This window comes from Enoplosus armatus, chromosome 22 (genome assembly GCF_043641665.1).
Source record: "Enoplosus armatus isolate fEnoArm2 chromosome 22, fEnoArm2.hap1, whole genome shotgun sequence".
NCBI lineage: Eukaryota > Metazoa > Chordata > Actinopteri > Centrarchiformes > Enoplosidae > Enoplosus > Enoplosus armatus.
The window spans coordinates 2,132,501-2,160,000 of record NC_092201.1 but is presented as its reverse complement, the minus strand read 5'-3'; the positions used below and the strand labels follow the sequence as shown (position 1 = coordinate 2,160,000).

Genomic DNA, 27,500 nt, shown 5'->3' with positions numbered 1-27,500 from the left:
GGCTTATTTGAATAACGCAGCGTGTGAGAAATGACCAGTTTTTATTTACTCACACAACAAAACTGAAACTCGAAAGCCCAGCTAGCGTCCCCTAGAGGCTGCAGTGCTCATGACACCCAGCCGTATGAAGGTGTTGGGCAGGATGAACCCCATACTGAGAATCTGGGATTGGTTTTACCTGTAGTGACTAAACGTTAACTGAAGAGGAAAGCTCTTAGAGGGGGGTTAAAGGGCTTTTCATGACCATATTAATTGATTATGTAACGTGTCTTTGAGTACCCTGAAAAGCGCTCTACATTTAAATATTTCTTCTGAACATTTTGGTCCGATAGTGGCAGTCGAGGACAATAAACATTCAAGCCTACATTTTAACAGCAATCTTGAGTGGTAGTTTTTAATATTTCAGGTGTGAAGTCACCTGTAATGTCAGGCTGACTTGAGTTTAGTTTGGTGAAGTGGTCAACGAGTCCTGCAGCGTTTCCCAGCAGGCTGTGTGTTGATAAGGCAGTTTGTGTGGATGGACAGCCATGCAGTAGAAAAGTAGAACAGCACTATTCTGGCAACCGTGGAGCTCCGCAACCTCTCTGCCAAGTGCTGCTGCAGTCGGACTTAACCAGCTGTGCGCCGAGCGGACTGAACATCAGGAACATCTGCTTCACACAGAGTTACATTTCCTGCTCCATAATTCTTGTCTACGGTGTTTGTTGTTTGTTTTCCACACCACTTCCTGTCCATTTTCACTTCATCATTAAAAAGTGCATTTAATGGGAGAAGTTGAAGTGTTACTGTTCTTTATTATCTCTTTTGCTATGAGAAGTTTCGCCTCCTAATGGACAGCAAATGACAGCTGTGAGCCTAGTGAAACATTTTAATGGTAGAAAACGGTGTGAAAATGTTCCTCCGCTGTCGTCTGCTGCCTCTCTCACCTTAAAAACAGCAACAACAAAAAAAAGACTTGATGTGAATCTGGAGAGACACCTCAGTTCTGCCAAAACTCACTAAGTACAAACTGTAACCAGAATGAGCTGAAAAACAAATGTAAATGTGATGTCTTTTCTTGTAACTCTGCATGACGTCTCTGTCAGTTCATGTAGGTGTTGGATATGGATTACAGCCTCAAAATAGATACGAACAGGCACCCAGGAACAAAAAAAAAACGAGAAAGAGATGTGATCAGCTGTTTGGAATTGAGCATAAAGGCCGCAGTGTGTTGGGGAAAGCTGCTTTGAACAGCTCACAGTTTTACAAGCTACACTTTGGAAGAAGCTGAACCGCAGCAAAGCTCCCCTCAAGGGAAATTCAGCTTTGTTACCTTTCTGAAAAAAACCCCAGTGCAGATGACAACAATATGTTTTACAGGTGTACCAATGTCTGTAAGAGTATATGCAGTAAAACAACATGACTGGATTCTCTTACAAATATGTGAGTCTGCAGTCAACGAGGAATCGATCCTTCTGACAAAGAGATCCATTGTTGTTAAAAACCATTAAAAGCACATCAATGAGCCACACTGTTGTTTCCTTCATCACCATGAACACACACACACTGTAGTTTATCTTGGCTCAGTCCCACACACACCGTCCTGCTGCCCCGAACACTCACTAGAGCACCACATGTGTATCCATCCGCCGCTGGAAATAGTCCCCAACAAATGCACCATTTCCTCATGTTTGTTTAACTACAGTGAGCAGCTGTTTTGGGAGATTACTTTTTAAAAATAAAGCTGTATCCATTCAGTTGCCAGTTTATTAGTCCTGCAGTAAATCCTCCCGTCATGGAGGTTATAATGTTCAGTCTCAGTTGTTTTATAGAGGAGTTGATTCAACTCATTTCGGAGGCTGCGGTTTGTGTTGCTGTTACACTGTATTGCATTATACTGGCAGGTGTTTCTGTTATTTTGTCCTCACCATTTATATCAGTGAGGGTAGGTTAAATAACAGAAACATCTCTCACTGTTTCCTTTAAGCGGTAAAAAGATTTAGGAAGATCTGACGTTAAAGTTTCACCATTAAAACGTAAAGAAATATTTAAAGCTGCATTAATCAATATTTTTATTTTACCAATAGATCAAATTAATGTGTAATCTGAAGGGAGCTGCCCCTAGTGATGAACAGAGCTCATTGTTTTGGTTTTATAACTTTACCATGCTGTAATTAACCCCTACCTGACCAGCATCAAATGGCAGATAGTTAGCTGTTAGCTGTTAGCTGTTAAAGAGGCAGATATTTCCCTCAGGAGTTGGTGGAGACCAAAAACAGAGCTAACAGAGACAGGGATGTGTAATAACTGTTAGCTAACACGTTAGTCATATCATAAGATGATAATATGTCATTGTTGGTGTTTACAGGTTGTTCTGCTGCCCCCAAGTGGCCAAAAGAATAACAGCAAAATGTGTGGAAATCTTCTACTTCCTGTTTAAACCTTCTTTATTTTAGAGTCTTACTATTAAAAAGAGACATTAAAGTAAAGACGCCGATAGAAATAATTCTTTATTCTTTTATCTCATTCGGCCATTTCACACTTTCCATCAGGCGCATTCAGTCAGATGAAGGACACTTTTGACTGCTGTCTTAATTTTCTTCATTCTCATTTTTAAAAGGTTCTGGAGTTCAATTCCAGGTAGCATTAAAAAAAATCTTAGGAATTCTTAAGCTACTCACATCTGCAGATAGCCTGACATTTACTGGGCGTGACCAAAACACACACACACACACAGACACACACTTTAAACACTGATAACTGAGCATTCTGCATACGTTTGTTGTCCAACAGGTCAGAATCCTACGAAACGGAGAGAAACCATTGTTATGTCTGGATTTTAATGAGTCACTGTGTGTGTGTTGAGTTGGCTTCCAGCAGCTTGCAGCCTGGAAGGGAGAGTTATCTGTGCTTTAATCAGCCCAGAACAGAGAGAGGAGGTGGGGGAAGCTCTCTCTCTTTCTCTGTCTTTGGGTTTATAATAAGGCTTCTTGCTCTAAATCCTTTAATCTGAGCAGGAATGAAGGCTATATCTCTGTCTTCTGGCTGCAAAGAACAATCTCTCCTTCTTTCTTGCTGTCTTTTTCTTTCACACACACACACACACACCAAACCAAACCAGTGCTGAAACAGAGCCTGCCTTGTTAATTGAGAGCTGGTAGAGCTGCCTCTCCTTCGTGTTGCTCTTTTCTTTCTGTTTATGTATATGTATGTATGTGTGGAAAGGTTAGCAAGAGCTGCAGAGCGCAAGTTCAAAGAGCTGAAAAGTTAGGAAAACTTCCGCAACTTTAAAAAAAAAAAAGTACAAGTCGAGGTAGAAGAAAGGGATCACACATTTGGGCAGGACTCGCTAGCATGAGCAGAAACACACATTCGATCACTATCTGAGGTTTTGGCAGAGCTCCATGTGCGCAGACGGCGCTAATTATTTTTTTATACGACTTTAGAGAAACAAGCAGTTTTTAATAAAGTGCTTTTACATTCAGCTCTTGCTTGATTTTCTCCGTCTCGCTCTGTGCAGATGAGGCAGAGGTTTAATTTTCAGAGTGTGAAGAGAGGCTGTAAATCTGCTGGATTCTGTCCAGACATAATGACTCGACAGCAGGAGCTGCAGTCATGGAGGCTGCCCACCTCCGTGTGCAGCCACAAATACAGCAGCAGGTCCAGAATCAGCCAAACAAGAAGTTCTTCCAACTTAACTCCTTAACTTTATATCTGTTTTTTAATTCCTCCACATGTATAAACTGCCCTTCAGACTGCAGCCGATTAGTCGGTGATTTATAATCCAATTCTCCAAATACCTCCTGGTTGTCTTCAAACGATTAAATCAAGTGATTTTAATTTCCATTCAGGACGTTGGGCTATTAATGAAATCTTTTCATCACATGGCAATTATCAGCATGTTTGTTTGAATTATCTCATAACGTGGTCGCTCGGGGGAATGAGCTCAGTATCCTTAATACAAAAATATCAGTATCAGCCATCAGAAAGTCATATTTCAAACTATTTTAAATGATCAATAGCATTGATATGCAGCGTTAATGCAGCTGTGGAGGAAAGTGAGTGACAAGTAGTGAATCTTTCATTATTGATGGTACCATTAGGGAATTATTCTTGTAATGTCAGCTTCAGGTAGGTACTGCTATTCTCTTTTGAGCCCTGTTTTTTTTGCCTATATTTGTTTTAATTTTGGCAAATTGGCGCCATTAAAAGTATGCCGAATTACAGTGCATCCGGAAAGTATTCACGGCGCTTCACTTTTTCCACATTTTGTTATGTTACACCCTTATTCCAAAATGGATTAAATTAATTTTTTTCCTCAAAATTCTACACACAACACCCCATAATGACAATGTGAAAAAAGTTTTTTTGAAATTTTTGCAAATTTATTAAAAATAAAAAACTAAGAAATCACATGTACATAAGTATTCACAGCCTTTGCCATGAAGCTCAGAATTGAGCTCAGGTGCATCCTGTTTCCACTGATCATCCTTGAGATGTTTCTGCAGCTTAATTGGAGTCCACCTGTGGTAAATTCAGTTGATTGGACATGATTTGGAAAGGCACACACCTGTCTATATAAGGTCCCACAGTTGACAGTGCATGTCAGAGCACAAACCAAGCATGAAGTCAAAGGAATTGTCTGTAGACCTCCGAGACAGGATTGTCTCGAGGCACAAATCTGGGGAAGGTTACAGAAAAATTTCTGCTGCTTTGAAGGTCCCAATGAGCACAGTGGCCTCCATCATCCGTAAGTGGAAGAAGTTCGGAACCACCAGGACTCTTCCTAGAGCTGGCCGGCCATCTAAACTGAGTAATCGGGGGAGAAGGGCCTTAGTCAGGGAGGTGACCAAGAACCCGATGGTCACTCTGTCAGAGCTCCAGAGTTCCTCTGTGGAGAGAGGAGAACCTTCCAGAAGGACAACCATCTCTGCAGCAATCCATCAATCAGGCCTGTATGGTAGAGTGGCCAGACGGAAGCCACTCCTTAGTAAAAGGCACATAGCAGCCCGCCTGGAGTTTGCCAAAAGGCACCTGAAGGACTCTCAGACCATGAGAAACAAAATTCTCTGGTCTGATGAGACAAAGATTGAACTCTTTGGTGTGAATGCCAGGCGTCACGTTTGGAGGAAACCAGGCACCGCTCATCACCAGGCCAATACCATCCCTACAGTGAAGCATGGTGGTGGCAGCATCATGCTGTGGGGATGTTTTTCAGCAGCAGGAACTGGGAGACTAGTCAGGATAGAGGGAAAGATGAATGCAGCAAAGTACAGAGACATCCTGGATGAAAACCTGCTCCAGAGCGCTCTTGACCTCAGACTGGGGCGACGGTTTATCTTTCAGCAGGACAACGACCCTAAGCACACAGCCAAGATATCAAAGGAGTGGCTTCAGGACAACTCTGTGAATGTCCTTGAGTGGCCCAGCCAGAGCCCAGACTTGAATCCGATTGAACATCTCTGGAGAGATCTGAAAATGGCTGTGCACCGACGCTTCCCATCCAACCTGATGGAGCTTGAGAGGTGCTGCAAAGAGGAATGGGTGAAACTGCCCAAAGATAGGTGTGCCAAGCTTGTGGCATCATATTCAAAAAGACTTGAGGCTGTAATTGCTGCCAAAGGTGCATCAACAAAGTATTGAGCAAAGGCTGTGAATACTTATGTACATGTGATTTCTCAGGTTTTTTATTTTTAATAAATTTGCAAAAATCTCAAAAAAACTTTTTTCACGTTGTCATTATGGGGTGTTGTGTGTAGAATTTTGAGGAAAAAAATGAATTTAATCCATTTTGGTATAAGGCTGCAACATGACAAAATGTGGAAAAAGTGAAGCGCTGTGAATACTTTCCGGATGCACTGTAGCTATTAGCACTTCCTGTTTGCAGTGTACCCATGTATGTGCAGACAACTATCACTGAATCATTTTGACACTGAAGAAAACTTAGGATGATTCTCGGGCAAGTTCTGATTCGTCTTTTTTCTGTAATTTATGGATGTTTATTGGTGATATACATGGTCTTTTTGTGGGAACTGTTCACAAGGAGAAACTTATCTTTTAGGTTACATTACATATTGTGTCCAAACATTGGTGAGTCACTTCATTTCCACTAAAACAAGCAAGAAAGGTGTCTGATCTGTAACCCTTTCAGTGCAGTGACAGAACACCTGCCAGGTTTTTGATGTGTAGTCGATCTTTTCATGTTCAGTTTGACTCTAAAACAGCTTCATCAGGATCTGGAGCCAGCAAAGAAAACTTCAATCATGACATCTTGAGCACTTAAAAAGTGAGTTGCTGTGAGCTGTCAGGACGCTCTGACAGTTACTCCCATGTGAGCCAAATGCAGCGTTACACCAAACAGGATGAGGGTGCGCTGAACGAGGCCTCGGCGCTGTACGACACGAACATCCTTTAATTGCTTCGGCAGAAACTCTGACAGGGCGAAGCAGCGTGTTGGCTTTTAAAGTTGCTGGAAACTGCTGCTTAGGTATGAGACATAATTAAAGCCGGAGTCGGGTGTGTTGGTATGCAGGGATACATGCGCACACGGTCTCATCAGCTTGTGTCATTGTCAGGTTAATGGGAGGTGTACCAGGATAGGAAGCGGTGGTTAATCGCTCACTCCAGCGCAGAGGACACAGCCACTAAATTACATTTGCATAACACAGAATTAATCTGTGCGTGAGTTTACCGCCATGAAATGGGATCATATTTTTTTTTCTGTCTTTGTCTCTCATCCCTCTCTTTACTTCCGTCTTTACCTTAGCAGAAAACTTCCGATGCGTTGATGTAAAGTCATATTTATTTAAGAAGATTGATTTCCTTCCTTGCAGGCAGTCGCTGGATTTCAGTTCATTTCAGTGTGCTGTGAAAATAAATTTGCTCTGACTTGCTTTAGATTGGTAATCCATCACATTGAACACTTTTTTTTTTGTCAAACTTATGTTTTTGGGGTATCTCTCATAGCCGCAAGCAGTGGGCACAGTGGTGCATTCAAAGACACAGTTTGTTCACCCGCTGCCAGTAAGCATCCAATTAAAAAGCCATTCTAAAAACGACACCCAGAATACAAACTGAAAGCACGTTTGGATAAATATGTTGTTTCTTACATTAAAAAGCTTGACGCTAGCAGCCTTCTGGGAAATCCTGGATGTCTTAGTGTCCTTGAATGCACCATCACAAAGACCTAAAAGAGTCCCTGTTGTAAACTGCATCAGCACGCATCATTAACAAACTAAAATAAAGCCAATCAGATGTCTTCTGCCTTCTCAAACAAGCTTCAAGTCTCTGTACGCTGTTTTCTTAGAACTGAATGTATCGATTGATCATTAATCAATCAAAAAATATCCAAAGGGGGGTGCCAGAGTAAAGTTTACGTTGTTGGTACATTGAGTCCATGTAGAGCTAAAGAGCTCTACGTCTTGGCAGGTAGCAGTTAGCATGTAAAGTTAAGCATATTAGCACGTTTTGTTAGCATTAATATCAGCTTAGCTTAAACGTCATTAGCACAGCTTTGACTGGAGAAATGCTTTTATAAAATAAACTAATGAGGGAAACACTGAACTCTGCTGTCACTTGTGGCACGTAAATGTTCAGCTTCAGTCCAACAACACCAGCCTCAGTGCTGTTGTGTTCATTCGCAGTTAACTGGTTAATAGGACCGTTTGTAAGTGCTGTTTCCTGTATTTACTGTGTTGTCGTGGCCTCACAGTCCCTTTCACTCCTCTGACAGTTCGTCTTTGTCTTCACTCGCTGTGTCGCCGCCCAGCTGAGATGTTACCAAGTGGTACTGTACAGAGATGTGTGTGTGTGTGTGTGTGTGTGTGTAAAGCACTCAGTCTGCTTAATAACTGCCGACCTCTCAGACCTTCTATCATAAGACTAATCCTCTTCTCAAAGGTCGAGTTATTAGAAGGCCTCATAATGTCCACTTTGAGATTAATACAGAACAGAGTTCGTAGTGTGATTTTCATCCTCGCAGGTTTTACTCAACTCTTACTTCCTGGTGTCTTTTTTTCTTCTTCTGCCCATTTAAAGTCCTCCGCCGCCGGTCCCTCAGTCCGTCCGTCACTCATAATATCTCAGACGTCACTGATTGGACGATGCATGTCATTTATTTCCTCTAGTGGCTCTATTTCGATTCTTAATTTGATGTTAAATTAAGTTACAAGCAGCTAAAATGTTCTAAAACAAATATTTTTGGGGGTTTGGACAGTTGGTCGGATAAAACAACATTTTATTGGCAAAACAATGAATCGCTTAATTAAGAAAAGAATCGGCTGATGAATCAGTAATGAAAATAATCGTTAGTTTAGCTGTTTGGTCGGACAAAACAACTCAGACTCATAAACCTAGTTGGACTTGAACTTGTTTTAGAGTCGAATGATAAACTTTAATGTCCCTGAGGGGCAATTTGTCTCACAGGCAGAACTCCATTATAATAAATAAATAATAAGTTAACATTTCCACTATTGTCTGACACTTTAGAGACTTTAGAGAGAGACTGATGTGAAAAACCACTGACAGACTGACGAAGAAAGAACTGTAGTGGACTTGTTTAGCCCTTTTTATTTTAGCACGCCTTGAATCCCCTCCAGGACCTTGAAACATCTAGAAAACATCTTTAAGTCTGGTTCTTCTCTCTTTGTTCGTCTCTAAATTAGAGAGAGTGTAATGCTTTTGTTGACGCTGGTAGAAGAGATGGTGAGAGTGTGTGTGTTGATAGATGAGGTATAGTGTGTGTGTGTGTGTGTGTGTGTGTGTGTGTGTGTGTGTGTGTCCTACCGTCTTATGTCTTTTAGTTTTATGCTTACTGTGTCTCAGCCATGCTCTCCTTCAGGCCTCTTCATTACCACCAATAAGAACTCAATTTCCCCCCGGGCTCCGCCAATCATAGCACTCATATCCCCTCCAGGCCGGGCCAATCAGCTTCAATGTTCCTCCGGCCCGATGTCATGAATGGCTGATGAGGCCCGGTGGTGGGCATGAATGTAAATGAGACCACGTCGGGAGCTTTTCCAACTCAGAGAAATGTTTAGCCGTGAACAAGGAACACCCGTCTGCTGGTGTCGAAGTTTGGAGCAAGAATTTAACCTGGAGAGAAAAATCAAGGTGTCGTTGGACGTTCAAACGGCGCAGACGTCCATCCAGTCGGGGGCTAAATGCTAGGCTAACGTGCTAGTCCGGTTTTCTGGATAGGAGATAGGACAGTTGGTATCATCGTGTGTTTTGATGTGTGACATGTGCCGCCATGTTGCGTTGCCCTTTGATACTTTAGTGTTTGTCAGAAAAACGCCAGATTGAAGTTGATTTACCGCTCGGGGTTATTCGATTTAGCGTGGTTTTCTGTGAAAACAGTTGTATAATGTTGTTGTTTGTGATGTCTGAAGTTGTTTTCAGACAGAAAGCAAAGCAAATGTTGGATGATTTGTGCGAATCTGACTGCTGTTTGTTCGCTAGCTCGTAGCGGACGCACTGACCGGGTGTTTGTGTTCAGACCTTCACTCAACTCACCTCACTCACTCAACTCCAGTTCTGCCTGCGACAGATTTAGAAGCAGAAGCTTAAAGACTAAATGTCTTGTTGCATTATGGGAAATGTTGCATCCTCTGTTTTAGGTCTTTTGTGACTCAACTCGGCGTCATCAACTCAACCGCTCTGAAGTTTAATCATATCTTAGTTTTGACGTTCTTCAGGGGAAGTTTGGTGCACGATCAGCAGCTCAGTTCTTGTTTTCTCACGCTCGTTTCTCGTTACTTCTTATCACTGGGAGCTTTTTCTCAGCGGTGCTCTGCTTCCTTTTTAAGTCCTGTTTTTATTTTGAGCTGACGAGGTTCGTGTGTTTGAAAGCTCCAGAAATCGAGGGAAAGATTATTTTGTCTAAACTACTCTAAACTCTAAGGTTTAGAACAAAATTTCGCACTCAACTATTTTGGTACTTTCCTGTGAAAATTGAAAACAAAGAGCCTTTATTGTCTTTTCCTTACAAGCGTCCCGCTGGTCATGCAGTTTGGGCATTGTCACTTCATTTTAGAGTTTTTTTCCAGACAGGAAAAGATAAGAAATGTAATATTTTGTCTTGGAAATAGAATATGAGGGAATATTAGAACAACTTGGTCCCCCTCCAGGAATGCAACACAAAGTTTATGCAATGTTTTTGTATGCTTGTGCCAGATCTGCAGGCACCTTAACAGGAACGCAAACCAGACTGTATTTAAATGTTTCTGTGGGTGAAATATCAGCGTCAGACAGACAGACAGGTCAACACACAGACAGACAGAACCGTGGATGGAGTTTCAGATCTGGTTTTGTCCCCCCGGGGATCTCTTGTGTCAGAAACCCAGTTTTTGTTTGAACTCGTTCCCGTGGGTGAGGATGTAAAGACAGACAGAGAAAAGGGAGAGAGAGACATGTACGCAGACAGGGAGAGCGAGAGAGAAACAATGTGAATTACAAAGAGACGTTAGAAAGAGAAAAGCTTAGAGAGGTTAGAGAGAGAGAGAAAATCAGTCGAGGTTTATTCCCCTGGCTGGAGCCTCGGCAGACATTCCTGGATTTAGTTTCACTCCAAACTTTTTAGCAGAGGGGTCAGTGCTCAAGACTTTTGCAAAGTATGCTCTCAGGATTTTAATGAGTCACAGATTGCTGTTCTCTCTCCTGTATGTATTTATGTGTGTGTGTGTGTGTGTGTGTGTGTGTGTTCAGGCTGGTCTCACTTTCCCATCACAACATTTGCATTTTATCCCTCATTGTTGGTAACTCCAGTTTTCTACCAAATATGTCTCGCTGGTGGCTGCCAATGTAATCTCGCACACACAGACTCAGACAGTTGTAATACTATATTCAAGCAGACTTTCTATGTGAATGTGTTCATTCCTAAATCCTGTTAACCCAAACCAAGATATGCCAAACCTGAAACGAGGCTCCCGCCAGATGGATAGATTACAGATGGGGAAAAAGCTGAATAACTGACGAGTGTTGATGCTTCTGTACAGCTGCATAAAACAATTAACCAATTAACATCCTATTATTCAATAATGGCACCTCACAATTAGTCCAAGGTGATGGCTTCATATTGCATATTGCAGAGCTGCAGGAATGAGTTCCCTCGTCTGGAAGTCAGCGGGTTCTCTGAATGGGTTTTTGTTTAGATGTCTGAAATAACACAAGCTGAAGAGATTTACACGTTTTGTTCTACGACATAAAACACGTCAGCAGATACCCCACTCGTGTCTTTAAAAAGGCGGTTGCTAACAGGCGGCTACATGAGGCTACAGAGGTTGTCGCGGACATTAACGTCTTCATGGCGAACACAGGAAGTCATCTACTCACTAGTCGGCCTTCACAGCCTCGTTGTGTTTATCTATCTGTCTGGTTTAAGTACAGCAGGATGTTGTTTTAAACTGCCTGTCACGTGCCATCATACAATCACCAGGCTTACGTGAGACTTTTATGTTTTAACAGCAGATTATTGAACAAAAACACGCTTTGGACACATTTCCATAATCCTCATAGACTTGTCGGTCCAACTGGTACAACTCGTTTGGTTAAAGGGTGTCAAACCAGACAAAGATGGCAACTGGATGAGTGAGCAGTGAGCATCATTTCCATCATTTATCACCACGAAAACATCCTTTGTTTTGTTCCAGCACATTTCCTACCAACCAGACCTGGTGGCTCATAATGCATGTTTTGAAGGCTGGACACAGGCTGCTGATCTTCTCCACGATGGCCTTGTTTGCTTACAATTATTGGGCTAATGCCTCAAAATAAAAGTGGTAATGATTTAATGATGTTATAACGTTATGCCAAAATGTCCTCCCCTTACAAGACTGAAGATCTTAAAGTCAAACTGTTGCTCACGAGGATAAAAGATCACACACACACACACACCTTTGACACACAGTTTATTCCTGGGCTGACACCAGTCAGGCTTAAAGAACCGAAGCAGCAGGATGAAAGAAATCAAAAATAAGACAGAGAGAAAAGAAAGGGAGCAAGATGGCTGACAGAGCGCGGAGATGGATCCCGTGTGGGAACCAAAGATGATTTTCCTTTTGATGTGGCAGATGCACACATCCATAACAGGCCCTCTGAGAGAGACAAAGAAGGTGAATATACCTGCCGTCTTTATGCCTTTCTTTACTGAGATGTAGGTGTAGGTGAGATATGGAGTGTAAAGAAAGAGGAGGCCAGGGACACGCATCTAACCAACAAGTGCAACCAGCCAGTCAGCCAGCGGCGCAGTATCTTCAACACTTTACTCACAGTTTTATACAAATATATTAGAATTGAGCCAAACGTGAGACAGAGTTAGATACAAGCGCAACAGACTCGTTTTAGCTGCTTGTGACTGTCTGGTTGATGGCTGTTACCATGGTTACCAAATGATTTCTACATGATATATACATGGCTTATAAAGATTGATTATGAGATTGCTTCCTGAACAGTTTACAGGTGGATTTCTTTTGAAATCACGTTAAAATAACCCGCATATCTACGATCAAGACATCCTGCGATCGGTCCGTCTGGTTCGAAGTGGGACGAGACCTTCCTTTTTTTAAGCGGCCTCAGGTCCGGTTGTTTGGGCCGCACCAGGGTTTGACCCATGCAAACCAGGCAAGCGCACCAGGGTTCGTTTTAACCGAACCAAAGCACATTAGGTGTGAAAGCTCCCGAGGAGGAAAGCACTCCAGTCACAGCTCTCACAGTCTCTGTGTAGCTCTGAAGTGTCGTTTTACTTCACACAATATGCAATAAATGTATGGAGACACCTCACAAAGGTACCACAACACCTCAGTAGAGATTTACACGACATCAACTTTAAGACAAATGGCTAACCACACACATCCATCAGTCCGCCTTTAGAGATGATCACAGGCAAATCTGCGATGGATCCGGAGCAGTTGACAGGCAAAACCACAACACACCTTGCACCACAAAACTTACATTAAATGGGAAGCTCACCACGATAGATTTTACAGAAGCAAGAAAAGTGTTCTCCGCAACACGTCTTGTGTGACTGCAGTGTTTCCTGCAGAGTTTATTTGGACAGTCCACCAAAATAGATTTGTTTTGTGTTTGTATGTTTCAGTCCGTCCTTCAGAAGTCTGCAGTAAAACACAGTTGAGGTGTAAAGTGATTGAAAAGTTTCCCAGAAAGGTGCATTCATGTGCGACCCGTTTTAGAGAAACAACCTTCCTGATCAGAAGTTCTTTTGTGAATGCGATGCCGTTCTGTTCCTGTGGGAAACACTGAAGCTCCTGTCTGACTGCGCATTCACAGGCCTGTATATGTTATTTCTAAAACTCTGCATTGCAGCCGTTAAGACCATCTGACTCTCGATATCTGACGATAGGTAATTTAGGCAAGCAGGTGGTTAGAGAGATAAGTCTCCTCACACTAATAAATCCCTTTTTGCAATGAAGCAAACTGAAGTGAATTCAATTTGGCGAGAGTAAAAGCACAGGGGAAGCGCCAGTCAATTGACCACCAATCAGAACTATCTGATAGCTCCTGTAAAAGCGGTGATTGGCCGGTAAAATGCCGGATCACGGAAGCGTAAATAAATGAACATGATGTGACTCTAAGCAGTTTGATTTATTGGACAGAAGGCCGAGACAACGCTGCTGTAATGAAAAGCCTTTTTTTTTTTTTTTTTATGATGCACTTTAGGAGGAAAATGATTGAATTTCACGTCGCCTTTTAGTGAATCACCCGAGAATAACCTGATAGTAAACAGCATGAGATCAGAGCAGTGAGACGTTATTACAGTGAGCGGGATGTTGCTGCACACTGGAGTCTTGTTTTTCAGTCGCAGGCCACAGCTATAATTAAACACACCCATCCAGACTAATGGAAGGAGAAACTCAGTATGTCAGACAACTAATTGCTACACTCAGTCTCTCTCTTTTCACACACACACTTTCTGCTTTTGTCTTTGCTAATCTAATCTGGCTCAGCAACTCTTACTTCTTAGGCCGTTACCTCCACCTTCTCCTCCTCCTCCTCCTCCTCCTCGTTTTCCTCCAGTAAAGGATGTTCTGGGTTTTTAATGAGAAGCTCCTCATTATTGCCTCTCTTTGCTCTCAGCGTTCTTTCTTTTCTCCCCGAGTTTCTGCTGCTGTCGGGAGTCCTACAGTCCTACAGCACAATGTCAGAGTGTTGTTTTATATTCTTGCTTTGTTTAGAGGACAAGCACCAACTGTCTTTGTCCTTTGTCTCCGAATTCAAGTTCAGTGGGTTTATTGTCAGGACTGTCTGTCAGAGGCAGTGCTTACAAAACAGCCGAGGGCTGAAACTTCATTCTAGATTAATATGTCAATCATTTTTCTTGATTAATTAATTGTTTAGTCAATATATTGTCAGAAAAAGTGGACAAAACACAATGTCCCAGAGCCGAATTTGACATCTTCAGAGATCTTTTCAGCAAACCATCTGTCCGACCAACAATCCAAAACCCAAATATATTACATTTACAATTATTTAAAACACATTTTCTACAGATGGACTAATCAATTCGTCCGTCTTATCGTTTTAGCAGTGACACAGCTACAAAATAACTTTAAACGATTAGTCGATTATGATTGATCAACAGAAAATTAATTGACAATTTCCATGAATTGTTCTGTTCTTTTCTGTAAAATACAACATGTTTGCTGATAATCGAATATGAGTATTTTTTTCTGTTTCTATTTAATTGTAAATTAGAGCTCACCGATGTGTCGGCATGGCCAATATTATTAGGCAATCATTTTTGTTCATCACACATATGTTGGTATTAGCGTATATGTCGGTTAAGAAGCAACAAGAACAAGAGAAAGACGAAGAGAAGAAGAATTCGTGCTCTTCACTGCTGGATGAAAAAACTTTTCTTTCTTTTCTCTGTTTTTCCACCAGACATGATGGAGCGGTGGTGGGCGTGGCAGTTTGCCCTGGTCGCCCTGGCAACCATTTACCTCATCCCCTCCCACGGCAAAAACACAGAGTTCCTCTCGGACACCCTGATCAACAACGTGGTGGCCTATCCTCGCTCGGGCCGGCTGTACGTCGGAGCCGTCAACTCCCTCTACCAGCTGAACCCCGACCTGGAGGTCGAGTCCCGCACTGAGACGGGCCCCAAGCGGGACAACCGGCAGTGCACGCCGCCCGTCACCGACGCCTGCGAGGAGGCCGTGGACACCGACAACCACAACAAGCTGCTGCTGGTCCAGGGGGCCAAGGACGTGCTGGTGGTGTGCGGGAGCGTCTTCAGAGGCATCTGCTCTCTGAGGAACCTGAGCAACGTGGAGCAGCTGCTGTACTTCAGCGACACCAAAGGGGAGAAGTCGTACGTGGCGAGCGCCGAGGAGAGCGTCTCTGTGGTGGGAGTGATGTCGTACTTCACCAAGGATGGAGACAACTTCACCGTGTTCCTGGTGAGAAGGAAAACACACACTTATATATATACATATATCATTTCCAGTGGCGCTGAGGTAAATGAAAAAAATGAATATAAATGATCACCTCCATCTGCGATGTTGTGCGAGCAAACGCAATAAAACTGCAATTTGTAGAGAACAAAGCAATTAAAGTGGCAGCCATATGGGAAATGAAGGCTCTTGTCTGTTATCTTGATGTTTTTTTATTTCATTTCTTCACACAGTATCAGTGAATTGATCTTTACAAGATGTTTTATGATGATGTCTTCCACAACACGGAGTCCTCCCTTTCCTTCAAAACATGCATGTTTTTGATGATGTTTCTAAGCAAATCAGAGCATGTTGCCCAGAGTGTGGATGAAATGTAAAGGTTTGCCTCCCGGCAGCTGCATCCCAGTACGTTAGTGTGTGGGTGTGGTCCGGCTCATGAGTACTGAGTACTCGTGGGTCGCGGCAGGTGTGATCCCATCACTGGTCGATGGTCTCTAGTGATTAAATGTGGCCGGGCAAGAACCATGTGACAGTGTTATTGTTCTCAATTCTCAAAGTCTCAAATCAAGTTTCCAGTAAGTCAAAGTCTCTGACCAGTGAAGACAAATCAAGGTCTCAAGTCTTATTTAAGTCTTATTTAAGTCCGCGTCTCCAGTCTCGGGTCTACAACTGGGATCTAACACATGAAGAAAGACAGATGTAAAAACAAGGACTTAAGGTTCTGGGAGCACTTAGGCATTGGCGATGCTTCACTTAGATAAATATACTGTACTGTAGTCGACCTACTGTATAACATCTTTACATGAGTTGATCATCTCTTCCGTCTTAGGTCGGTAAGGGGTACGGCAGCCATGACAGCACCAAGCTCATCTCCACCCGCATCCTCCAGGACTATGGTGATTGGGTGGTTTTCGACAGCATCATCGAGGCCTCAGCGGTCCAGGCCAACCCCTTCGTGCTGCGGTACCTCCACGACTTCCGCTTCGCCTTCAAAGACGGCGGCTTCGTGTACTTCCTGTTCTCGCGGACGCTGGGGGTTCAGGACACCAAGAACTTCACCTTCATCTCCAGGATGTGCGAGGACGATCAGGGTTATTACTCTTACACCGAGCTGCAGCTCAACTGTAGCGCTACCAACAAGTACAACAAAGCTCAGGTAATGATAATACACTCTCCAGCCACGGGATAGGCTGTCAGCATTTTTATGAAAAGGGCAGCAGTGACTCAGAAAAACACATTTGGACATTTTACGTTTGGATGAGTTTGTGTTAAATTGGAACCTTTTTGAGAATGCCTCAGTCCTGACCCCTGAAAAACTTTATAAATTGGATTTAAACTGCTCTTGAACTCGAAATAGCTTCAATTTATGGGGGTCTCCACTCTCACCGTACCTCTTTCATATCAGCTAAATACATATTTTTAGTGTGAACATGTAACATTCAGCATATTTATCTCTTCCTCGCCTCCCAGGCTGCCTATGTGGCAACACCAGGTGAAGTTTTGGCAGAGACTATGACCAAATCGGGCCAGTATGGACCAGTTTCAGCCTCTGACAAGGTGCTGTTTGTCACCTTCACCTCTGATGAAGACCCATCTACTTCCGCTATGTGTAGGTGTCATCTGAATGCTGCCAGATGTTCCAGATGTTTTATATTGGCTGAATGTCAAAAAACTCGTCAAAACCTTTCAGTGAATTTTGGCAGAACACTTGGCCGTGGGACAAGGAAAAAGTGATACGCTCTAAAACGTATATGAATATTTTTTCCCAGATCTCTTTGTTCAACACAAATCTGCTCAGAAATCTGAGGTTCAAAGTTCATTCTTGACCCTGGAAACGGCAGCTGAGAAAACAAACTCAACGCAAGTTTTATTTAGTGGCCGTTCTGGAGCTTTTGATCATATCACACGATCTTCACCAACAGATGGAGCTAAGGTTCAAAGTGCATTCTTGACATTAAACCTCAGCTTTTAAGCCAACGTGGATGATAAGTCCTTAAAGTGCTCAGAAAAAAATGGAACTTTGACAACTAGGTAACTGGGAAGATCATGTGATATGACTGAAAGCTCCAGAACAGTTACTTAATGGAACCTTGTGGTGAGTTTGTTTTCAGAACTGCCACTTTAAATACAGATTTTCTGCCTTTTTTGTTAAGAATCTAAATGGCAAAACATTTTGGGAAAAAATAGTATTTTCCTACAGATTTCATCCAGTTTTCACCAAATAATCCATTTTCATTGGTTGCCAGATTCTTACAGGTATGGCCAACTTGACAATAATGTGCCGTATAGTTACTTAAATGGCTATGGCAGTGGCTGAAAATCTGTAAATCCCTAATAATTAATCTTGCAGTATTCATTCTTATATAAATCCCTTCTTTTGCCAGATTTCAGGTTGTCACCACAAATTGTTTATTGTCATTTTCTTTTTATCAAAATAATACTGCAAATAATGAGGATTTTGCAGACTTGGCTGAAGTATACATTTTGTAAGTGCTTTGTTTTTGGTTTGTATCATTTCTTATGTGCACGTGTGCTGTTTGTAGGTATGTACCCTCTGCACTCCATTAATAAAAGGCTGGTGGAGATAATAGGAGCCTGTTACAGCGACAACGGTATCATTAAGGAGAAGGCTGCTGTCTACTCACCTTACTCCTCAAAGTCTGAGGAGCTGTGCAGCAGCAACAATCAGGTCTGTGTGTCAGAGATAAAGAGAGACTCAAACCAGAGAGAGGGATGAATATTGACAATGAGTCAATAGTTCTATATTAACGTGAATGTTTTACTCGTGATTTCTACTCTGCTCCGTCAGAATAACATGGCCATCAGATACAAGTGTGGTGCTGAGTTCCTGCCTTCCCCGCTGGCCAGCAAGGCCGAGTTCGCCTTAACAGCTGAGCCTTCATTGTCCCGTAAGGGTCACATGACTGCTGTGGCTGTGGCTGTGGAGATGGGGCACGCTGTGGCGTTCCTGGGCACCGCCACTGGAGAGGTAAAGACCCCCCCCCCCGGCTGACGTTTCTGTCAGCATTCAGTCAGTTTTATATTCCCCTTTCCGTCTTTGCTTTGGTGTGTGCAGGAAATCCCCTTTGCAATTACAGTCGGTTCAAATACACAGAACTTCCTGAGGTCAGATTTGTAAACAATTGAATCGAAATTAACTAAATTAAAGGTATTAATGTTTTCTGACAATGTTAAAGGTTTGTATTCACTGTAAAGACTGTAGTAAAGCAGGCCTGTATTTTCAAAACATTTGTAGACTATAACTGAAATGTCACTTGTCATGAACAACACATACCTGGGGAAAAGAGCAGCTAAAAACCAGCTAGCTAGTTATCTTGCTAGTCAGCTGGTTAGCTCAATATAGTGCTGGCAAGTGAATATTGTTGTAGGGGCAGTAGTCAAACCGGAGATAACTGTATATACAGTAGCTAGTATGCATCTTAACCGCTGGCAAGCTCAGTGAGCTGGCTAGCTAGTTAGCTCACTAGCTAATCGTGACATGAAGCTCTGGAGGTGCACGAACTGCCTGTCTGTTGTGTTTTGCCATATTATAAATTATGTAAATTTAAAAAAAGTCTAAGTTATTATCATATATTATCATTCTAGTGTTCCCTAAACAGCTGTGAATGAGCTCTTTGTCCTGAGAAAGCTGGACTTCCCAACAATAGACCTTTTTTCTTTCTCGTCTGTGTCGTTTGATGTAATGTCATATCTCGGGCTGAAAAAGCAGCATTCATTGAGTACGAAGGAAGAAACCCAGAGTGCATTTAAAAAGGCGTGTTAATGCAGTTTTTGTGTTTCTGTAGGTGTTGAAGGTGCATCTGTCGGCCCATCCTGAGGTGTACGGGCGAGCGACGGGCGAGGTCACGGGAGACAAGGTCAACAAGAACCTGCTGTTCGATTCCAGACGCCAACACCTGTACATCACCACCGAGAAAAAGGTCAAACTCACTCAGACTCGGTCGGATTGATTGTTCTTTTTTTTTTTTACTAAATCCATCTCCCTGTCCTCCCATCCATCTAACACCTCTGTGTCGCCACATAAAGAAGGTCAGGGACTCAGTCATGTGCTTACTTCTACTTTTTCCATTGCATCCATCAGGTCATGAGTCTTTCCATTTATTCTTTCTGTCTTATTTGATCATTTATTCATGCGTTTGACTAACACCAATACATCCGTCTACATTACCACACAGAAGTCGGCCATTGATTTCTCTTTGTTTTCCCCTCTGCGTTTTCTCTTCATCTGTCTTTTTCTCCTTTGTCCTTTCATCTTTCTGTCGCCATCATTCTCTGCCGCCACACCGAAGTGAAATTGATGTTATTGATTTAGAAATGAATTAATTAGAATGCACTTCAAGAGGGCAATTTACTTTGATCAAGTCAAGTGACGATCCTCGAGCTTGTTCCATCTGCTCATTTAAATTTATTAGACCGGCCTCTTCTTGTCAGAGGAAAATTAGTTCTCCACTAAAATACCATCCATCTAAGACCTTCCCTTTACAAGAAAATATTACACGGGGTAAAGGAAGATTGCAAATACTATTAAGTGATTTATATAAGGGGTTGATTTATGTTTCAAGTTGCAGGATCCGAGTCAGACCAGTTGAGGAATAATACTGTATAAAACTCTTGCGACGCATTCACATATGACACCTGGGTGTAACTCTGAGCACATGATACAAAACCAAAACACATGTCCCAAATGCATCCCAGATTTAGAGACCTCGACATTCTCCTTTTAAGAAAAACTTTTGTTGTACAGGATTTGTTCTAAATTATGAGTCTCCTTGTCAGGTTCAGCTCTGCACTGTCAGCCTTTGTCCTACTTTTGTCAGATTGAGGCCATTAACATTACAGGGGGAGGTGGGGAATGAAATATTCCTCAGTGATTTAACTCATCTGTAATTTAACACAGCCATAAGCCTCCACAGGGGGGCGCTGAAGAGTTTAAGGGGAGACAAAGATACTGCGTGAGTTGAAGTTCAAGTCAAAAATCGCACTCCTTCACTGAGTCATAACTCAATCAAATCTGAACACACAGACATGAAACACATGTTGATATCATTCAATGTGACTTAGTGACTTCTCAAGGATATCATTATCTCTGATCATACGTCGCATATAAACGTCCACAAATCTGCTTAGAAATCACAGAAAAAGGCGCTTCAGAACTTGCCTGAGAATCATCACATTTGTAAGTTTTCTTCAGTATCAAAGTAATCTAGTGATAGTTGTCTGTAAGTCCATGGGTACACTGCAGACAGGAAGTGCTAATAGCTAATTCGGCATACTTTTAATGGCACCAATTTGCTTTTTCTGTTGTCATATTGGTTCCCAATTAACCCTATATGTTGGTGTTAGAATGTTTCCATCTATCATATCAGCAAAAACATTTTTGATTGCCTCCATTTTTACATAAAAGTCAAATTTCACAGTGAGCTGATTTAAAAAAAAAAAAAGGACAAGCAGCTCTTCAGGGGGAAAAACTCAGAGATCCACTTTAAAATACAAGGACGCCGCCTCGGACAGGATTTAAATTATTCATTATTAATTCATTTAAATTGACCAGCGAGTTTGCTGAAAAACAGGAGGTACTTGCGGCTGTAAAATTACCAACATATGCGCTCCAGACTGAATTAAAATCACTGACCAGTTCAGGTAATCACACCACATCCCCTAGAGAAATAAATCCAGTCTGAAAGGGGCTTTAGGTGTACTTCAAGCTGAATGCTAATTTTAGCATACGATTCTTTTGCATTATCAGTTTTAAATTGATGGATTATTGTTTGTTTTTTGTCCTACTCGAAGGGTTACCTTTTCTCTCCAAGCTCCTGCATGTTGTTCACATTAACAGGTCCTTCACAATAAAAGCCTGTCTTTTATATGCAGATCACCAAGGTTCCAGTCCAGGCCTGCCACCTGAAGTCGGACTGCCACTCCTGCGTCTCGATGAAGGATCCGTACTGTGGCTGGTGTGTCCTGGAGGGGAGGTGAGTCACTATGTCTTTGTGTATAAAGGTTTCAGCAAACATAAAGTGTGTTTCCATCATTTGCATATATTAATTATACAAAGTTATTTCCAGTTATTTAATGAAATTCATTTGTGAAAGGGGCTTCCCTATTTTCACTGTTTCATTAAGTCAAAGCCATGAAAATGTTAAATTTGAGATTGAATCATTAGTGAAGTTTGATCAACATCTGCTTGACTCACAGGTGCACCAGGAAGCAAGACTGTAGTAGGTCGACGGAGGAAAACACCTGGCTGTGGTCGCCCAATCAGCAGTGTGTTCAGATCCAGGCCTTCAACCCACCGAACCTCAGCTGCAAGAAGACACAGCAGGTAGGAAGGAGAGAGTGATACCGAGGATGTGAATGAACTTGTATACTTCTCCGAGTCTTTCCCTCTGTGGAGTGGAAATCCCCCTGAGCTAAGTTCAGTTCTTGCTGAGCTTTGCTTAATTTAAACCAGTCACACCTCCTGAAACGCTCACAGAGTTGGAGGGCTCTGTGTCTGTGTTGTCAGCAGCATTTCAAACAGCGTCTTAGCATGGACCTCCGGGGGCCCTCAGGGGACTTACAAAGAAATAAAGACATTTTTAATGCACAGTGACATTGTAATTTAACATTGTTGGATGTGAGCCAGATGTGTATTGCATTGAATCTACATTGTTTGTGCTGACGGTTCCTCTGAAAAACAACTCTGTAGTTTCCAGGCTGACTCAGCTCATAAAGTGAAATAATGCTTCCTTGGTAATGTTGTGTCACACCCAGAAACTGCTGATTGAACCACGTTTCAGTGAATCACACATGAGCAACAGCAGCGACGGCGCTAAATAATGTTATATGAAATATGTTGTTGTCAACATGTGTTGTTTAGTACTGTTGCCAAGCCTTTCTGTTCTCACATCGCACATATTTAGTTTACAATGATAATAGTGGCAGATAAAGCAGCTTGTCATTTCTAGCTAGCAACCGTCAATTTTGCCAGCTGAAATGAAAACTATCGCTAGCACATTTTAACGGCTGTAACTACCTGATTAAGCTAACATTCGTTCCAAGAGTTGGTTGAAAGCGCTGTCTATGTTTCCAGCTGTAAAGAAGTCTTAAACATGCACTTGATGGCTACATACATGCTATCATGCTAACAGACTGAGACTAAAGCTACATGTCCCAGGCAAACAATCAGAAACCTCATGTTACACGAAGACATGGAAATAAAGAGACATTCCTTTGAGAGATAGTTAGTCCTAGTATGATAAGTAAAAATGTAAAATCAGACTGTTTCGTTCAACAACATAACACTGTTAGCTTAACACTTAGCTTACATACTTGTTCATGTTTTCACTTTTAACTTCACAAGAGAAAAGGCTTTTTCAGTGAGGTATAACCGATGGCAAAAGTAATGCTAACTCGGTAAAGGAGTTGGCTGTGGTTACCGGAGTGTTAACTTCCCCAAATATAATAAAGAGCAGGACAGAGCATTAGCCTAAACTCTGTAGCATCCAGCTAGCTGGCTTCCAAACAGTTGTACACAGTGAATGTGAGAGCCGTGAATTGGGATGTTTTTTAACTTAACCTCTAACCCCACAATCTATTGTAGTTAGCGAATAGTTAGCAAATTATACGCTAATTCTTTGTTGTAGACAGTAGTGGATGTACGAAAGCGTTAGCATCAAAATATGTAAAGTACCAACAGTAAAACTCATCATGCAAAATGGCTCCCTGTAAAGACGAGTAAAACTCCATCTTATCATTTCTAGGAGACTAAAGTCATCATCGATAACAGCATGGAAGTAATGTTGAGCAGACAAATTTCTATAGCACTTTAAAATTTTAATCAAAATGCTGTGGGTGCCGTTTTATACTGAATACCAGCAGAGGATACTGTGATGCATCACTCTATCTGGACCTGAACTTGCTGAATTAATGAGGAATTGATCAAAGAGCTGATTTGCCAGGAAGACACGTCGTCCTTCAAGATGTATAACGTCAAACCGTCGACTGACCTTCGCCTCCCGTCATGCCTTTCTACTCTTAGAATTACTAAGACTTTACTGCTCAGCTGTGCACGCAATAAGACACATAATGCTTATTCATTTTGTAGTTCAGCAGTCAGATGTTAACACCTTTATTAAATTGAATAAAACATTAAAGCTGCTAAGGCTGATCTGAGGACAGGAATGTGTTCTGTATGTAGATTATAACATTGGTGATTGATGATTTTAGTAACATAGTTCTCACAGTCGTCCTCATCAGACATGCAGAGTCAACAAAACAACATTATGGGTGCGTGATAATTAAAATCAGGTCAGGTCATAATGAACAATATGCAAATCGAAGCAGGTTAATCCTTTTGAAGTGCAACTGTAAAGACTTTGTGTGTAGCTTTATATTTGTGTGGTTACTTCCAGACCTGTTTTGCAGTCCTAATCATTTAAATGACACAGCATTTGAAAATGTTTTTCTTTTTAAGCTGTATTAATTGTTTTTTTTAGCTGTGACCAGTACTTTCATTGAGGAAAATGATACTGAAATATGCAAGGGGTGTTTGTGACCTTCAAAATACTAGTTTGACAGAACATTTTAGCACTTACTGGAAGTTTCTGGAGCCTTCAGCAACATGTTATGATGCTTTTTGTTCATGGATTTTGAATTATCACCACTCTGCGGTTCCCCTCGGCTCTTCGAAGCTTTGAAGTGTCTTTCAGCTCATTGTTTTGGTTTTACAGCCTGCAACTTTATTGTTATGGCTCAGTTTCACAGCTGATTGGTGAAGCAAGTGGAGCATTTAGCATTTAGTTGGTAGAGACCAAAAACCGCTAAAAGAGTGAATATTTTTATGTTTCTGTAACTGCTGGATGTGTAAATAAGCAACTGTCTGCTAACAAGTTTGTTTCTGCTGCCCCCAAGTGGCCAAACAAGAAGTCTTTCAGCTCCATTCATATTTTCCTTTCAAAGCTGTTAGTAGTATTTTTTTGTGCAGTGAGACCAAGTCCAATCAGGCCTAATGATTAAGTATTCAACCTGCGTGGCAATGCACAACCCTGTCCCCTGATAAACATGTTTATATACTACCGATTTGCTCTGTCAAATGTAGTTTGGAGGAAAAATTATTGCTGCCTCACCTTGTTCCAATCAAGGAAGTGTGACACCTTCATACTGCACAGAAGTCTAATGCAGGAGGTCGGGATGAATAACTGGGTGCACAAATCACAGAACTTTTTTGAGGTTAAGTTAGGGAGAGATTGTGGCTTTAGTTAAATATCGAAAAAGTTGTTTAATTAATTTTTTTTATGATTACAATTTGTGCTATGACACCCACAATTCTTAAGAAATATATATATGATGAAATGGGGATTATGAACCCAGTAAAGACTGATGATTAAGGTAGTAAATTGTTCAGGATACAGTATTAAAAATGTATTGAAAAAATCAAGGCGTTGACTTTTCAATATTCAAGAGCTACATTTTCATGAGACAGGGTTTCTATGGGAGGCCTGCCTGCTGCTGTCTTTTAAATGTTTCATTGTCTAAGATTTTACCAACTCAAAACTTGAGGGTTTTTGCTTTGAAGTCAAGTCTTCAAGGAGTCAGGTCTGCAGTCAAGTCTCAAGTCCTCAGTTTTTGACTCGAGTCTGACTCGAATCAACTCAAGTCTGCAGCTCTGCTCATTTCTGATTTGAATGCATCACATTGTGCTTCAGATAGCGATGCTATAATCTTATGAAGTTAAAAATGCAATCACATGCTAATTGTAAAAGTGTTCTTAACTTGGACTTCATTACTTGTGAATCCTTTGAGGTGGCGTTGGTTTCTGGTGGGGAGGATTTGAGTCCAGCGTCCTCCGAACAGACGACTCTTTAAATTTGACCTCAGCAAACAGCAGAATTTCTTTTGGGCCCAGATAGATGAATCTGCTGCATGTTAATTAGGGAGTTTGGGACTATCGTCTCTGTTGCAGCCCCATTTTAATCTGATAAAACAGTTTGCTTTAAAAACCTTTGCCTCATGCAGCTTACGTTCCTAAAAAGAGGGAAAAGTCTCCGGTGAATTCATTCAGGGCTGCTCAGTTACCCGAGATCAAAAAGTTTGAAATTAAAACTTAAGCTGCGAAATTAAAACAGTTGAGGTCAGCGAGGAGTAATTAGGAGCTGATGTTTGAACAGCACAGCTGAATAGCAATTATTACACACACACACACACACACACACACACACACACACACACACACACACACACACGAACAAATGACACACGTGGTTGCATGCATGTAAACACACACACACACACACACAGGCAGATTTATGCACTTTTTGTCAAGGTCAGCCAGTTGTACTTAGATTCTTACTTATTTTCTCTCACTTACACACATCTCTTTGTTGCTCATTAACACACACACACACACACACACATGTCCTCACAACATGAGTAAGACACACACATACAGTCCTTCCTTCCTCTCTCTCCCAGTAGAGATTTTCCTCCTGATTGGTCGTCCTCTCCGTGTCCCTCCCTCTGGTATCTCCGTTGATCCCTCTCTTTGTACCCCCCCTCTCTAGGTTGATATCGACATCCCCACCCTCCCCAGACTGAGGCCCTCTGATAAGCTGCAGTGTGTTTTCGGGTCTTTCGAAAGTGAAGCCGTGATGGTCTTTGACAGTCAGGCACAGGTCACCTGTGCGCTGCCGGACCCCGTGGAAATCCCACCCACTCCGCACCAGCAGGGTAAGATTCATGTGTCTTTTCATTTGGAGAATGAAAAGAAAAGAATTGGTTTTAAACGGCTGCTGTTGGTTTATAAAGACTGAATGTTTTAGGGCCAAAATAAATTTCTGTTCTGCTGCTACTTTATGAGCCGTCCAGACCTCTCAGACCATGTGGGGAAGCAGGATTTGTTTTTTATTCACCACATGTCTGGAACAAACTCCAAACTCCCACAAAACTTGCTCCAACTCTCGAGGCTCAAAACCTTTCTGTTGGTTTTAAATTGTTTGAGAGTATTCATTCATGTCTTGCACTGAACTGTTGCTGCGCTGTAATTTCTATTCTCTTCAACATTACTTTTTATTAATATTCTTTATTTCATGTTAATTAATTATATATGTCCTTTTATGTTGCCTTGTTTTTCTTTTATATCTTGTGTTTGTGCACCTTTTAAATAGATTTGAGTATAAAATGAGGTGTTTAAACTTATCCCGTCCTTTCAGAAGAATTCTGATAATATTTTGGTTAAACGATGAGCCTACTGTAAGTTTATTTCCTTTCTTTCTAAGAGTAAAATGAGAGGATCGATACCACTCTCCAGTCTGTCCGCTAAATATGAAGCTACAACAAGGAGATGCTTAGCTTAGCTTAGCATAAAACAGGCTAGCTGTTTCCCCTGTTTCCAGTCTTTGTGCTAAGCTAAACTAACTGGCTGTAGCTCCATATTTAACTGAAAAATATGAGCGTGGTATCGATCTTCTCATCTAGCTCTTTGCAAGAAAGCGAACAAGCGTGTTTCCCCAATGTCTAACTATTCCTTTTAATATCTAAAAACTAAAGCATTAGATTGTTGGAGCTTTTTGGGTACAGTAATGGTAAAGGAGGAAGTACTGCCTGCAAGACTAAACTCCACCATTTATCATTTTTATGTCTGAATGTCACAGATTCTCTTTAGTTCTCTTAAAATGTCAGCTTTAATGTACATCTGTCTTCTGTCTCTCACTTCATCCGTGTATCTGTGTGTGTGTGTGTGTGTGTGTGTGTGTGTGTGTGTGTGTGTGTGTGTGTGTTCAGACTATGTGTCTGTCCCAGTCAAGGTTCTGGTGAACGACAAAATCGAGGTGACGTCTGGAGAGTATCACTTCTACAACTGTGCTGCTACAGTCAGGAAGAACCAGAACACACCGTAAGACACACACACACACACACACACACACACACACACAGTCTTATCTTCATCACTTCAGAGGACATTACATTGACTTACATTCATTTACTGGAGGCTTACCCTAACCTTAACCCTGACCTTACCCTAAACCAACACTTCACCCTAGAATTGAATGATTTACATTGTGGGGACTTGTGTTTTGTCCCAAAAGGAAGTTGAGTCCCCACAACATGAGT

The 27,500-nt window shown here is 41.8% G+C and overlaps 1 protein-coding gene across 1 annotated transcript in view; it reads left to right on the top strand.

The window, feature by feature from the left end:
• The window catches only part of plxnb2a.1 (plexin b2a, tandem duplicate 1), a 142,445-nt gene that overhangs the window by 90,712 nt on the left and 24,233 nt on the right, over positions 1 to 27,500 (top strand). The window contains exons 4-13 of the mRNA XM_070929238.1: positions 14,878 to 15,395; positions 16,219 to 16,545; positions 16,860 to 16,998; positions 17,933 to 18,078; positions 18,199 to 18,378; positions 19,196 to 19,330; positions 21,282 to 21,382; positions 21,606 to 21,732; positions 25,952 to 26,117; positions 27,171 to 27,282. Coding sequence (XP_070785339.1) covers positions 14,880 to 15,395; positions 16,219 to 16,545; positions 16,860 to 16,998; positions 17,933 to 18,078; positions 18,199 to 18,378; positions 19,196 to 19,330; positions 21,282 to 21,382; positions 21,606 to 21,732; positions 25,952 to 26,117; positions 27,171 to 27,282 — 1,949 coding nt within the window. The 5' untranslated portion in view covers positions 14,878 to 14,879. The remainder of the gene's footprint in view (positions 1 to 14,877; positions 15,396 to 16,218; positions 16,546 to 16,859; positions 16,999 to 17,932; positions 18,079 to 18,198; positions 18,379 to 19,195; positions 19,331 to 21,281; positions 21,383 to 21,605; positions 21,733 to 25,951; positions 26,118 to 27,170; positions 27,283 to 27,500) is intronic.